The 15531-nt window shown below is 40.2% G+C and overlaps 1 protein-coding gene across 1 annotated transcript in view; it reads left to right on the top strand.

Moving 5' to 3' along the window:
* Positions 1–15474, top strand: part of LOC120791976 (protein jagged-2) — a 53621-nt gene extending 38147 nt beyond the window's left edge. The window contains exons 6-14 of the mRNA XM_040130919.1: positions 1440–1570; positions 3206–3325; positions 3721–3834; positions 7378–7491; positions 11235–11348; positions 11783–11829; positions 12222–12398; positions 13891–14041; positions 14123–15474. Coding sequence (XP_039986853.1) covers positions 1440–1570; positions 3206–3325; positions 3721–3834; positions 7378–7491; positions 11235–11348; positions 11783–11829; positions 12222–12398; positions 13891–14041; positions 14123–14559 — 1405 coding nt within the window. The 3' untranslated portion in view covers positions 14560–15474. The remainder of the gene's footprint in view (positions 1–1439; positions 1571–3205; positions 3326–3720; positions 3835–7377; positions 7492–11234; positions 11349–11782; positions 11830–12221; positions 12399–13890; positions 14042–14122) is intronic.
* Positions 15475–15531: the final 57 nt, after the last annotated feature.

The following is a 15531-nucleotide window of genomic DNA, read 5'->3' as shown; positions in this document are numbered from 1 at the left end:
TACAATGCAGTGTGGTGCAATATTCCAGACTAAAGACAGTGGTATGCAGCCTGCTGTAATTTCCTGAACCTTCTCTAATCACTCTCTTCCTCCAGTAAGTCACAGATGGTACCCATTCTTACTGGGGCAGCCGAAATGCAATATTGATATCTTGTTTTCTTTTAACCTTATCCTGGATTAGATCTCTGCACTGGGGTTGGAATCCCATGAAATCCTGCAGCAATAGGCAGTTGCGGCTTTGCCTGAACCGATGGGTTATTTCCACTCTAAAATTGCTGTAGTAATTGCTAGAGTGATGAACTCTCTTCAATAACAGAACTACTGAAGATAAAAGCTGCAGATAACCTGTGAAATGATGTATCTGTTGTAAGTGTACACATTTTTCCAGTGTAGTTGTGCTGTAGCAGAAACTTACCCAGAGCAGGTTACATAAGGTGCAACTGTAATATAAGTGATCATTCCCAAAACATCAACAGGTTAAGCAGCGATTTAAAGAAGAGGTCTAAGACATTCAATACAAAAGAAAAGCATCTCTCCCTTCTTCAGCTATATTAATACAACAACAACAGCAAACAGGTACAGTATGCACATAAAGTGACTCTTGCGCTATAAAATCTGCAAATTATATTCTTTTGCATAAATAACAACCACAGGTTGTCCGGCTTTAGAAATTTATATTATCTGCATTTAAAGTAAAAATCGAGATTGTGCCAACAAATCAAACTCTGTCTCTGTCTCTAGTCACTGATGGCTTTGAATCTTGATCTGGGATTCATTACAAAGTGAGGGAGTTCTATCAGCTCGTCATCAGGGAAAGAAGAAAAACAATTACTTCCTCTGTGTTTACTTTATCCTTTGCACTGTAAAATGTCATAATAAGCCATATTAATCAAACTTATCTTTTATTATTGATTCTGTGTAATTAGATGCGTTTTTATCCGTTTCAAGTTTAAATTGTATAATTATCACTTTCAGAACTGATTTGCATACGTCTTAAGTCATAGTGGTCCTAGTGAGGAACAATGTTCCTGGGGTTACTATGACTGCTGGAAATACAGCGAAAGCTGTCATCAGGGATAAAGCATGACACGATACATGATATATATTTAAAAAGGAATCTGAACTAATTTTTAAACCAAGAATTTCACTTGGATACAGCATACAAATATGAGCTACTTTAACGTAGAGTACAGTGGCAGAAGTACCACTGTTGGGGTGATATAAATTGTTATTTTACTGTAACTCGGAATGTGTTAACAGAATTTTTTAAGTTGGATTCCATCAAAACTGAGGTTAAATTGCCTAACTCAAAATTTTGCCGAAGTCTGTGGCCTAAAAATTTTGATTTTTCTCAACTTTTTCTTTTTTTTTCTTTTTTTACAGTGTATTAATCCTGTTATTGTGACATTAACAAGCGTCTCTCTGCTCACCTCTTCTAGGTGTCATTATGGCTGGAAGGGCCCTTTGTGTGACCAGTGTGTGACATTCCCCGGCTGTGTGTACGGGAGCTGCACCGAGCCCTGGCAGTGCGTGTGCGACGTCAACTGGGGAGGACTGCTGTGTGACAAAGGTCAGATATATGCCCTTTTAAGTTTCTGCCGTTGAGATGAAAGAGAGCATTCATATTCCAGTCAGGGGATTTCATTTTTAGTTTGTCAGTCTGTTTCCTTTATTCTGTTCAATTCAACCTCCCAAATATGTAACTGGAGCCCCATGTATTGAGGGTACTGCACTGGCTGTGAGACTCACATGATTCTCGCTTAAACATCTGATCCTGAACTCCATCATTTCACTGGGTACATAATTCTTCTCTTCAGACTGAACAAAAATCTATCATTGTTTTTTTTTTCCTGAAAACTAGTGAAAAAAGCCATCCAGACAACTTCCCAGACTCACAAGCACACTGCTGTGGCACAGTCATGCAAAATCCAAATGGCCTGCAAAAAATATATATTTTTTTTGTCATATTTTTTTCTTTTTTACCTTCTGTGAACCCAAACGTATGAGAAACTCAAATTACACATTGCTCTTTAAACTCACCGGCGCATAGATGGATTCTGAGTGCTCATTAGAACAGAGACATGAATCAGTCACTGATCTAAATACTGAGGTAAATATACTCTATTCAGTGGGAGCACCATGGTGAATGCTGATAGTCTCATCAGTGTGTTTATCGCTTCTTGTTTTGGATAACAGCTCATTTTTCATCAGAATTTTATTTTACTGTTAGAATGTAATACAATACAGCTGAACTCCATAAGTAGAGAACTGTGTCACCCTCGTGAAGATGAAAGAGCTTTGCAGAGTATTGTTTGTTGGTCAAGAACTCAGTCGGTCTGTATGTGGGAGACAGAGAAAGAAACATTGTGTGTACAGTATATTAGTTTGTCAGGCGTTGTCTTCCCACAGCTTGTGATCTTCTGTATGAAATAAAAAAAAACTCCCTCTGGGCTTCACCCTCTACTCTGAAACTTTTCCCACCACACTGTAGCAAAGTTCCTCCAACATTATCCCTGAATATAACCGCCCACCTCCCACCTCTGTCGCAGTGTGGGAGCTGGGATCTGGGAGCCAAACGAGTGCCCATGGGACGGTGTTTTGTGCAGAGGAAAGGCGATAGCCTTGGGTAAGGTGAATGTGAGCAGGGTTGGGCTGGACGCTCTTAGCTAGGTGGGGTCCTAAGCTGTTTCTGTTCATTCAGAAAGGCTCTGTGAAGAGCTGTGGTGAGACAAAGAGACTGTGGGCACGGAGGAGATCATTAGAGAAAGCAAAGCTTTAATCGGCCTCAGCGCTGGAGACAACAAGCCCTGCAGCTACTGGCCTGCACAGTCAGCGCACTGAGCTAACCTGGATACACTTCAGCCTCTGTGCTGTGTGTGTGTGTGTGTGTGTGTGTGTGTGTGTGTGTGTGTGTGTGTGTGTGTGTGTGTGTGTGTGTGTGTGTGTGTGTGTGTGTGTGTGTGTTCTGCTCTTTTCCTGAGACATAGTCAAGCTGAAGTGAACCTGGATCCCTGGATATGTTTTTCCCAATATACTTTATTTCTCTGCTCTTTTGTGCCGTGAACTGATATATAGAAACAAACTTTTTTCATATATATATATATATATATATATATATATATATATATTTTTTTTTTTTTTTTTTTTTTTTTTTTAATGTATTAATTTATTTATTTAATGAATTTCTTTTTTTTTACTGTTTCAGATCTGAACTACTGTGGCACCCACCAGCCCTGTAAGAACGGTGGGACCTGCACCAACACTGAGCCAAATGAGTACAAGTGTGAGTGCCAGGAAGGTTTCAGAGGACGTAACTGTGACATTGGTGAGTGTGGCCTCACTATACAGGCACTGAGCCACTGAAAAATGTAAAAGTTCATTTACATACTGCATGTGGATACAGCAGATAACAAATGTAGAATGAAAGAGAAGAAGGGGATAATACTATGTGGTAAGGGGAGCAAAAGTTAAGGTCAAATTGAATTATTTATTTATTTGGCAAGCAGAAACATCCCCTTTGGTGATAATAGGAAAGTGTCTTAACTTAGAGAAAAAAGGAACTTGTACCACCTTCATTTTTACAGTTTAGACTGGTAAAGTGTGCTACGATATTAACTGTAAGTAGCTGTGTGGGCACCCAGGGCCAAAATTTCATCAATTTAAATTCCATCCCCTATTCTTCCCATCTCCACCTCCTCTGCCTCATTCTTCTCCCATCAGTCGAACATGCATGTTTATCGTCCCCGTGTATGAATGGAGCCACCTGTCTGGAAGACCCAACAGGCTTCAGCTGTGTCTGTACCAACGGCTGGACCGGAAACACCTGCGCTGATGGTGATTATCAATGCAGACAAGACAAGCACACACACACACGCACACACACCTCTCTGAACTGAGGGGCCGAGCAGTGTGAGATTGTCTGTGATTGGTTTTCTATTGGATCAAAGCCAGTGGGTGACTCTGATCAATCCAACAGAGGAAGCTAAATTAGCTTGAACACAAACAGTATCAACAGCAATCACTGATCTGTCTCGCCCTCTGTCTAGCCTATTGTGTGTGTGTGTGTGTGTGTGGGGGGGGGGGGTCATGCATTTACATGTGCAATTGCATCGCCAAGAAAAGCAAGAGACTGAGGTAGAGCATCTTTGATCAACTCTATTTACTTAGAGTAAACAAAGGTGACATAGTTATCTGTGTTTTTTTAATGGCAGTGAAAAAAGGGTTTATTGTCTAGTGGTGGAGTGTCAAGGCCCTTTTCAGATGTAGTGTATTGCCTCCAGATACAGTATATACAGGCTTTGTCTAGATCCAGATGAGGTGGACTGATGAGTAACAAGTACTTTAGGAGTCACCACTCAGTTGGTAGAGTGGTTTCTCCTGTCCAAATGCTAAAGTGTTGAGCAAAACAAGGAAAACACTAAACTGCAAGTTGTTTGTGATGTGATTAAAAAAAAATAAAAAAAAGTACGACTGAAGTGCCACTACTCTGAGAAACACGAAGCAGATGCTTGTGACGTGCTGGTTGCCTACTGTCCACAGGAAAGGCAAAGTAGAGCCCCAAAAATTAAAGTCACATCGCTTACTTACAAAAAGATTCCAAAAGTTGTCAGACTGCCGAGTATCAGCTGCACACCACTCTTTTTCCTCAGGGTCAAATCACACTCACACAAACAAGTGAATACTATCAACACAGACTGTAATCACATATGTGAGAATTTGTACAGCAACATCCGGTTCCCTCATGATGTGTGTGCGTGGGAGAAAATTTTTAAAAGTTGTTTTGGACCAAAGCGTCTGCCAAATGAATGTAATGTAATCAGAATTTGTTTGCTTTGTGAGGAAACTGAGTCCATAACAACAATACACACTTGTGTTTGGAACAAGAATGACATGTTGTTGTTGGCTTTTCTCTGCATCAGTTGGGATGGCATTAGTTTGGTGTACTGTAGCCTTATGTTCTACCTAAACATATGCAACTTTAGACTGTCTTTCTTTGGCCGGTACAAGAATTCTGATATAACTTGTAAAATACCAGTAACACTAGCTGCTCATAAAAGACAGCAATTCAGAGCCACAACAATGACATTATGGCATATAACCTGGTCCAGGACAGTTAGAGAGTTATTTTGACCCTGAAAGCACACTGACCAATAGTATATTATACTACATGAGTAGCATATAATTAAGATTTGTTTTCTGCATTATTAGGAACTGACTGACAAAGGTTACTCGGTGTTTACCTTGAGATAGAGCCATTCACTTTGTAATAACAACACACATGTAAGTAAAATAATTAAACTTAGTGATGCATCGTTGTATTCAAATTAATTAAATTCAAAGCTCAACTATAACCTAAAGGAGCACTTGTTTGGCATTGCTTTTCTACAAAGTTAGGGAACTAACAACAAACACATTAAAAAAAAAAAGAAACGTCAAAATTGAAGCAGCAGTAGCCAAGATATCTTTATTTTTTATGAGCCAAGGTCAAAAATGCTGCACCATACATTTCCCACAATGCAACTCAATAGAATCTTTTTTTAATTGGAACCTTGCTGTATCTTAAATGTCCCCATCTCTCGAAATCCACACTCCCGGTATGTAACACAGGCTTTCTGTCAAAAAAATTTTCTCAAACCCAAACCGAGAAAATAATCCTGATGAAATCATTGGGGTTATATTTCCAAACTTTAGAAAGCTTCTTTTAAAACCACAGAAGATATTACAAAGTTTTTACAGGCTAAGTATTACTCCTAATGAAAAGTACAGTGGCCTTTAAGTGTAAAAATGATGGAGTGCCCCTTCTTGGTGACACTAAGGACCCCCCAGAAGTCTAAATAAGTAAACTTCAACACCTGAGCAGTTAACTATCTGTACAATCCAGAAATTCAGACACGTTTGCAATAAATGGGATAGTATCCTCCACACACCCCACCAGCACAAAGACTGACACAAGTTGACAGGACTGGTTGACCTGTTTGAATACAGAGCATTTGTGCACACTGCATCACTGCTGCCATTGGTTTACAGCAGCCCTCACATTTCATCAGAACTCCCATTTCCCTGTTTTGAAGTGTGGATAAAGGTCAAACATGTTTTTGGCTGCAAAGTAACAACCGAGCTGTCACATCAGTCTGTCTCGTGCTCGATCATGTGGTCCATCTACGTGTGTGAATCTTGTGTGTATAGTAGGTAAGAGCTCAAGTTGTGTGTGGCGGCAGGTGAGATTTGATCATACAGGTTATGGTCTGTCAGAGCTGGGTGTGTAAACAAGCGGCGTTCCACATCCTCTGCTTTCACCTCGATCAGCGCTGCGGGTCGGTCGCCGGCATGCAAACAATTCGACGAGAAGCATTTTTATCACAGAGAGAGAATAAGAAGAGGAGAAGGACAAAAAGAGGAATGAAGGAAATGTTTATTTTTGCTTTGGTTAGTCACTCTTGTTATTTGTTGCTCAAATGCCAGTCTATCTATGTCTCTGTATGTGTTGTGGGGGGCTCTCCGGGGAATACACAGTGAGAGGATTTTCAGGCTTGCAGGGAATGACAACTAAAACCGCAAGACGACTCTATTTCCAGACTAAATTTATAAAGTAGATTTAAATATATATATTTATATATAAATATATAGCCAATATTAATCAAAGGCTTCTTTTTTTGTTATGATTTCTCTGTCCAGTTTTGGGGGAAGTGCCGTTGGCTTGATGGGGTTATTAATGCTCAGGGTTGGAATTAGGGTCAGGAGGATGGAAAATGGTTATTCTGCAGGGTTAGGTTAATGAAAAAGGTTATGAGAGAGACAGAGAGCTCTTGTGTGAAGACATATACCACAGAGATATGCATGGGAAATGTTATGATGCCAATAATACACAAATATGCCATGTGCAATAGGACATTATGCATGGTTAACCCCTAAACTTAGAGCTTTCTCTCTATCTGTTGGTGCTCTTTTTCATTATGTTCCTTCTGTTTCTTTATCTGTTTTTAATTCCTTTTCAGAGCAGTGGAACCAGGCGTGGCAGCTCTGTTTTTCTATTTATATTTAAACCCCTGTCTTTTTCTTCCGCCATCATCCTTTCCTTAATTTAAATCCACTCGTTCCTCCCTCCTCTCTGGGAAAGGTTCGAGGTGTCAGCCATGTATGTGCAGCAGATGATTGTATTTATCACTGTTTGCACAGAAACCAGAGCAGCAGAAAAGAGAATCAAAACACCGGCCACCAAAGCATCCGCATTCCAGTGCTACTTCTCAGATCACACATGTCCATGTGGTGGCATCACACACATTTACACTCACTGAGAATGCCTCTTTAATATCCACACACACATTCCATTACATAGACCAGTAGTTCATGTACAATATTTCCTCCTACTCTTCCCAGCGGTGAGGGAGTGTGATCGGAGCCCTTGTGGACGTGGAGCAACGTGTGAGGAGGCTGCTGGAGGTTACCGGTGCCTCTGCCCGCCTGGATGGACCGGCAGGACATGCCAGCTGGGTCAGTGGGTCAGGATAAAACAGCTGTGACCTCAGTGGAATTTTACATTTATATATACACGTAGAGGGTCACTGCCTATGAATAATGTTGCTTGTTACCCCTATTGTTCTATACATTCTAAGGTATGCATAAATATAATCATATAACATGTCTCAAAACATAGTGGCAAAATGCTTCACTATCGAATAAAGTAAGCAAAAATGACTAAATCAAGAGTAAAAGTAGGGCTAGGATAAATGTCAGTATTATTGTTTATTGACTTTAAGCAAAATTGTGGTGATAATATGATCCTATCATTCTACAAATTTCTGTTGTCCAAATGATTGATAATTAGTGACCAAATGAGTTACACAAGGTCAGCTCAGTAACTGTTCTGGACAGAGCTGGCCAGCTGTTACGAAAATGTAAAAGCTCGACTTCCTGTTGGCTTCAGAGTTGAGACTGAAAGTTCATTCTTGACCTTGGAAATAGCAATTGACAAAACAGTCTCACCATAAGGTCCATTTAGCAGCTGTGCTGGGGCTTTCAATTGGCAATCCTAACTAGTTTGCTTGTACACATATGGAAAAGGTTTCATGGAAGCTAATGCAAAACTGAGAAACACAGTTCTCTGATTTGAACATCAGTCTAAATATTTTGTTTGTCATTTAGCATACGTTTGCCATATTTTGATATACCATACATACTACTATATATATTCTGTATATACTGATATTAGAAAAGATATCCTTATTACTATTGTTATACAGATTTCAACCCAGATTGCCCAGCCATAAGTAAAAGAAATGTAAACAAAGCAAAAAAACATCAAGACAAAGCAGTGCTGCAAATAGTGTTTTTAAAGATTGAGGACCTTCAATTATTCTAATTATTTACTTAATTAAAAGATTGCCAACTAAGTTCAAGAACCAATGTTAGTTTAAGAAAAATGTTTTAACGGAAAATTGGTTTTGGGTTTTAGAAAAAGTTTTCATCAAAAAGAAAAAGAAGCACTGATTGAGGTGCAGACACAAGGACCATTAATGCCACAAAACATTGTGACCACATTTTACAGGCTTTGTGGCAGAGATTTCATGGCTAGAACCAAGAGTGCAGATTGTGATTCAGACAATATGAGGTTAACAGGCATGTGATATACTGTGGTTTTTGTGCCAGTAATAAGTACCGTACAACTAATCAATAAAATATTACATTTTGGTCTGAGCCTGACAGATAAACAGAGCAAAGACACTTAAGTTGGTGCACAGGGATTTTATCTTAGTGCCCCAGGGTAATGCTTCAAAGGTTTAACTTACTGGGGTGATAATTTTCATCATTGAAGTACGTCTCTGCGGTTGTTTATACAGTGTTCTATTAATGCAAAAATCTGATATTTATCATCTTCAAAGGAATCCAGTCATAGTCAAATCAACCGGAGCTGTAATACACAGCTAATTTCAAAAGCTGCAAAAACCAGTTTTTCAATGAGCATTATGTGATTATGTGTTCCACTTGAGGTGAAATGTGCATTTAAAGCACAAATTAAAGAAGCAGAAAAAAGCCAGCGGCATGCTAATTCTTCTATCAACCCATCCTGACTGTGAATCAGTTTTCTCTAAATGCACTGTCACGTCTCTTTGGGCTGCATTCGCTCATATTGACAAGTATGCTCCTAGAGGCTGATTGTGTTAGATAGTACAGCAGAGGGAAGAGTGTCCAGAATCAGGTCTCTCTCACACACACACACACACACACACACACACACACACACACACACACACACACACACACACACACACACACACACACACACACACACACACACACACACACACACACACACAGACCATATGGACACATACAGACGCTTGGGGGTTATGAAGTAAAAACTGAGACATATTTCAGGATGACAGCCTCTCCTACTCCACTGTGTTACAGTGATATGTCTCTCTGACACTTGATAATCCCCCATAGTTCCACATCACAGGTCAGTAGCTCACAGTATAACACGTACACACACTCATATGCAGCTTTCAAAGACAAGTGATAGTCTTTGTAGCCTGAGCCGATAGGGAAACAATTAATAGAGGCAAAAATAATGAAAAGCAATTATACATTCTATCAGTTTCACTCTTTTATTAGTTGACTTCTGTCCTCACATTTTCTCCTGTTCCAGGCAAAGTCACCAGGTTTTTTCCATAGATAACACCCTCCTACACGCACACATACACACACTCAACCAGTGCTAAATCTTAATAGGCCTCTTACTGACTGTAACAGGTTTAGATTACCTATAACTGTCTGGCTAGACGGACTAGTTCCTCTATTCATTAATTTTTCATTTTTATTCAGCATTTCTTTTGAATCCGCCTCCTCTGCTACCAGAGCCAAGCCCTCAGGGGTTCCTGGCTTTGACACTCCCCCTACAACAGAGGGTGGGACTAGACACACATAAACCTAACAGAGGCAGTGGCGTAGCAGGGGGATCTGTGCATAAACATAGAAGATGCAAGACGATGCTGCAAGGCATGACTTTGGATTCACTGTGCATTTGTAAACATCATATTCAGTGGGATCTACAGAGGGGTCCAAAAGTCTGAGACCACTTTCCCATTCAAGTCAACAGTAAAGTGGTCTCAGACTTTAGGACCTCACTGTATGAGAGGCATGCTCTCTGTCTCCAAGTGTTGGTGTGTGTTTCCTGCTGGCATCTGCCCAGCAACTCTCAAGTTCATGGTTCAATTCAAGCATCCCCTTCAAAACTTAATTTAACTTCTGTTTAACTGCATGGTCAGGGCTCAGTGGGAGGCACAAAGGATTAGATTCTATAGTCTTATGGGTGTCTCTTAGATGAAGGGATATATGTGATGTTTTATCTTATTTCAGTTTTAACTTTAATTAGTGCAGTGCTGTGTGTGAGTTATGCAACAAGATTATACTGATATTTTTGTTTATTCACTTTCGCCTTCTGTTTTTGATGCATAACATTTGATCTCAACCAGAGCTAACTGAGAGACTTTCTGTGTGAGGTTTGCATGTTCACCTTGTGTTCATGTGGGTTTCCTCCCAATCCAAAAACATACATGCTAGGTGTTAGAAACACTCCTGCCATTGCCCTAGACCATGACACTTAAATCATAAGTTTGCCAGATAATCTGATAATCTGACTGAGTCATTTTGTTACGCTTCGATTTGAATTGCTGAACAGGACGGGGACGTAGGCATGATTAAGAGGTTTGGTACTATGCCATTGACTCCAAAACAGATAAAATTAGGAGGACAAATTTCCCAGAAGGGATCAATAAAACATACTTCAAATACTAGATCAGATATGAACTTGTCTGTTGCCTTAACTGATTGGCACATCTACAAATCTACAAATTTAATTTCAACTGGTTTCAATGGAAACGTTTAGTTTGTCATGATGGCATAAATGCTATGTGACCCATTTTCATACTACATATTAAAAGTGTGTGTGTAGTGTTTCCACACTGAAAAGGGGACAAAATATACTCACATGTACTATACAATATCAGTCAGTATTTTTATAAATTTTACTCACGTTTTGAGTATAGACACCACTGTCCCACAATGCAATGTACAACAGGAATGGAGATGCCACTAACAGCTGCAATACCGTAAATAGGCAAATTCTGAATGGTAGGTAGGAAGATCCAAGAGTTTTAGATCCATTGCTTTGGTGTAAATGTCCATTCAGCAAAGACAAAGATAAAATAGTGTACTCTTTTGCTTTGTCCCTTTAGACACCAATGAGTGTGAAAGGAATATTTGTGTCCACGCCCGCTCTTGTCGCAACCTGATTGGTGGATACCTGTGCGACTGCCTTCATGGATGGACGGGTCCTAACTGTGACATCAGTGAGTATATAAAAGAAAAGGAAAGGAGAAGAAAGGAAACAACAGAAGAAGAGAGAAGTGAAAGTACTAGGGCAGGTAGTTTAACAGTGGATTGTGTTAAAACAGCAATTCCCCTGCAGCCTAGAGCAGGAGATCATTTAAAAACAACTCCAGTTCAATCAATCATCTGTCACAGGGTATCACTGAAATATACTAAAAATGTAACACAAACCAATAAGAGTGTGTGAAGTTTTGTTTTTGACTATTATCTCCTGTTACATTGCTATAAAAAGGTACAAACTGGCCTCATAATGTATTCAAATCTTGCTCATGACCAATAATGCATGTCAGTCTGTTCTGTTTTCACTTTGTATATCGTTGCTTACAGCATCATAGCTGCATACATATCTTGTCCTTGTGTCACAGGTTAATATTTTGTATTTCTCCGATTCCAGGGAACAGCAGCTGTCAGGGTTTGTGTTTGAACGGCGGACGTTGTGAGGTGAGAGTCCTGGTTGTGCTGCCTTTCTCTGTCTGTCTAATTTGCCTGTTGTCTCTGCATAGCGGGCAATGAACTCACCTGCGTCACTGTCTTCCTCTCACTCTCTGCTTTACACTGTTGTAACATTGTCATATTCTTTGTATCAATTCATTATCTGTGAAAGAGAATTATTCTAATTGTGTTAATGCCTTAGGCCTTTTTCAAGACATACAACCTATTTTTGAACTAATTTTGCCTCAAGATGTGTGCAGTATTTATTCTCAAAGGAGCAAATGCTTCATTGCCTGTGGCAGACTCGTCCTTTTCCTTCTCCAGTGCCTCTTTCCCCCACATAATCATTGCTCTCTCTGTTTTACATACATATAAATAAGATACACCTCTGTCATACCTAGGACGAGGTGTCAGGGTCCAGATGCTGGTGTCCACCTGGTTTCTCGGGGAAATACTGCCAAAAAGGGCCAAGTCCTTGTGACAGCAGCCCCTGTCTGCATGGAGGGCAGTGTGTGGAGCAGGATGGAAGGACGGCCACCTGCAACTGTCCCTTGGGATACTCAGGATTCTTCTGTGAGGTTGGACAACCTTCATAGATTCATAGTTTAGCTTAATCGTTTGCAGAATTAAAACATCTTAGTCAAAGACATACAGTAATAAACCTCAATGGATGATGTCAGACCTCAGATTCAATCATGTGTAGTCGTTAACATCGGGCAAGCAAGATGAAACGAACAAGGGTAACGAGCAGGTTAAACAATGTCAAAAAGAGAAATACAAAATGAAAGGCAAAGAAAAAAATTAAAATGCAGATTTAAACATAGAGTCCACAAGACTTAAACTAAAAAGAGTAAAAAACATTACAGTTAGCCTAACATTAAATTAAGAGTTAACTAACATAGCTTACAATGTTATGAGAAATTAGCATTGCATTAGTACTGGCTAACTGTGTTAGCCGTGAACTGATCCTAGAAAGACTAGATCAATAAATCAATTACATCAATTTACAAAATTAATAAAAGAGTACAGATAATGCTTCAACAAGGACATCTGGGCAGTAGATAAAAGATGCCAGTCGATATTTGCTTAGTCTCAGATTTGACAAAATGGAGGATGTAACAATGTCAGTGAAACTGTGACCGCCATGGAGCCGTGCCAGCAGTGGTTGCCATAGCAACAGAATCTTCCACTGAAACCAACTGCTGGTGGCAGATTATAACATATGGATAAATTAAACAGTAAAACTATTCGTTCCTGAAGTTGCAGTATTTTTTATTTAAAGGACAACCAATAGTAAGGCGCCCATATGGGCATTAAACAAGGTTTTTCTTGCTGTAATCATTCTCCCTGTTCATGTTGGCCATGAAGACATCCCTTCATAATGCTCTTCCTGTGTAAATGATGGTAGACAAAAACAGTCCTCACTCTGACAAAAAATATATTCTAAAGTTCAGCAGAAGTTAAAATGAGGCCTTCTGAGGCAGTCTGAGTTAGCTGAATCAACTGGATATTTTCCATTGTATTCCGTCTTTCTAGAATCAAGTTTCCTTTTTCTATATCCCCGGGCATTGTTTCTTCTCTGAGCTGTACTAAAAGGCAATAACTTTGTAAGATATCCACTTGATTTGTTTGAGTCAGACTGCTGAAGACTCATATTAGCTTCACATAAACCTCTGAGTGTGTTTTTGCACAAAACTGTGGACGATAGATTTTGACCCCCATCACTACACTGAAAAAATATTAGGAAGAGATGTTTTAACGGCCAGTTTAGGCAGAGGGAACAATTACAGCAGGAGAAACCCGTTCCGATGCTCATATGGGCACATGACTGTTGTTTAAAGACAGACGTGAAAAAATTGCGAGCCTAAAGTTTTAAAGTGAAATTAAGTCTTACTATTTACCATATTTTCTAAGGTCCCCCCTCTTTAAGCATTTCAGTGACAATTTGAGGTTCCAGATTCCACAACTGGTGAAACCTTTATAGGATAATGGATCAGTACAACTGTAGCTTTAGGAAGAATTGCAAGCCTTTCTTACACTTCTTGCTGTTTGTTGTTTACATTATACCAGATAGTGTTGGATCTGTGCAATCCCAACCCCTGCCAGCAGGGGGTACCCTGTCACAGCACAGAAGGCAGGTACATGTGTGCCTGTCCCGAGGGTTACTATGGTAACGAGTGCACGAGCCTGAGAAATACCTGCATTGGCCAACACTGTCCAGGTAAGAGAAATATATGTGTGTGTCTAAGAATGAGCAAAATCTTTATGAATTCAGTTCTAATCTCTGCGTTCATGCCTGTAGGAGCCATGTCTGACACGACTCATGGGGGCATCAGCTTCTACATGATCCTGGTGGGCGTCTTAGCATTGGTAACGGTCTGTGCATGTGGTGCCTGTGCCTTCATCCTTTCCCACCTCCATCGAAAGCGGAAAAAGCAGCAGGCTGTCCCACAGGAAGAAGGTATCAACAACCAGAGGGAGTTTGTCAATCTCATCAGAAACGTGGACCGTCCCGTGCCCCTCCTGCCCCCCGCTGCCCCGCTTGCGCAACCTCCAGCCCCTGCCCCTGTCTCACGTTGCTATGAGGAGATTGAACTGACCCTGCCGCCTTCACCAGCCCCGTCACACCCTTCACCAGCCCTAAAGCCTGCCCACGCTCCCAAACTCGACATTTCAAACCGGGACAGGGAGAAATTGAACCGCTTCCACTACACAGACAACCAGGAACTGGAGGTCTGACCCTTGAACTTTTGGGCATCTGAGGAGCTTTTTTAATTTTATTTTGCGTCCTTCGCACCCTTTTGCTCACAGGGCCCTGTCTCCAGATACTGCCACTATAACACAGTTGCAGTTATGAAAATAGGGAGACCAATTGACCTTTATGTGCTCAGATGGCTATTGGCAAACGCCTCAGAGAACAAAGGCTGCTAAGCAGAGGGGTCAAAAGTCTTACTGTGTCGACCTCTTTGAGCCTATTTTGATGACTGTGAGAAGCAGCCGGTGCTTGATGTTTGACCAAAAGACTCTTCAGTCTCTTGAACGAATCTTGAATGAATCCGGAGACTTAAAGACATACCTTGGAGTGCCTGAGATACTGTCAAGAAGAAATAGAGGATCATCCTCTGCAGGAGCCTTTCAACATGTCTCCCGGTCCATGATGCCATCTGATTGGTGTTCAGACCTCCATTTCTGTTTCAGACTGAACTCTGACAGACAGAGAGACCAATGAACAGATGCTTATTTAACACTCAGTGTGTTTCTGTGTCTGGTTGTTCGTAAGTATGTGTGAGAGTGAGAGAGTGTATATTATGAGTGTATGTGGGGAAAAAGGAAGGACAGAAACATTTTACTTTAGGAAAAGAAAACAAAGTTGATATACTTGTCAAAATAGAGTGCATTCTCCTGAACTAAAGGCTTTTAAGTCTTCTGAAAACTGTTTTAAAACTAAACACTGTTGCCTGCATTGTCTCTGTAATACTAGTTTGGCAAAGATGTATGATTTTTTAATACTTGCGTGTAAAATTGATTTTTTTTTTGTACATAAATATATTGTACATATTGATGCCCTTTTTGTACTGTGGTTTGGTCTGAAAGTATCCCTGTATTACTTTGCTCTATTTGTCCCATTTCGTTTTCCATTTGGAACAACCAGCACACTTGGATTGTAATAAAGGTGCATTTACCATCTCTATTTTATTTTTTTTGTGCATA

This window comes from Xiphias gladius, chromosome 7, assembly GCF_016859285.1.
Source record: "Xiphias gladius isolate SHS-SW01 ecotype Sanya breed wild chromosome 7, ASM1685928v1, whole genome shotgun sequence".
Lineage (NCBI taxonomy): Eukaryota > Metazoa > Chordata > Actinopteri > Istiophoriformes > Xiphiidae > Xiphias > Xiphias gladius.
This window is presented reverse-complemented; position numbering and strand designations above follow the sequence as displayed.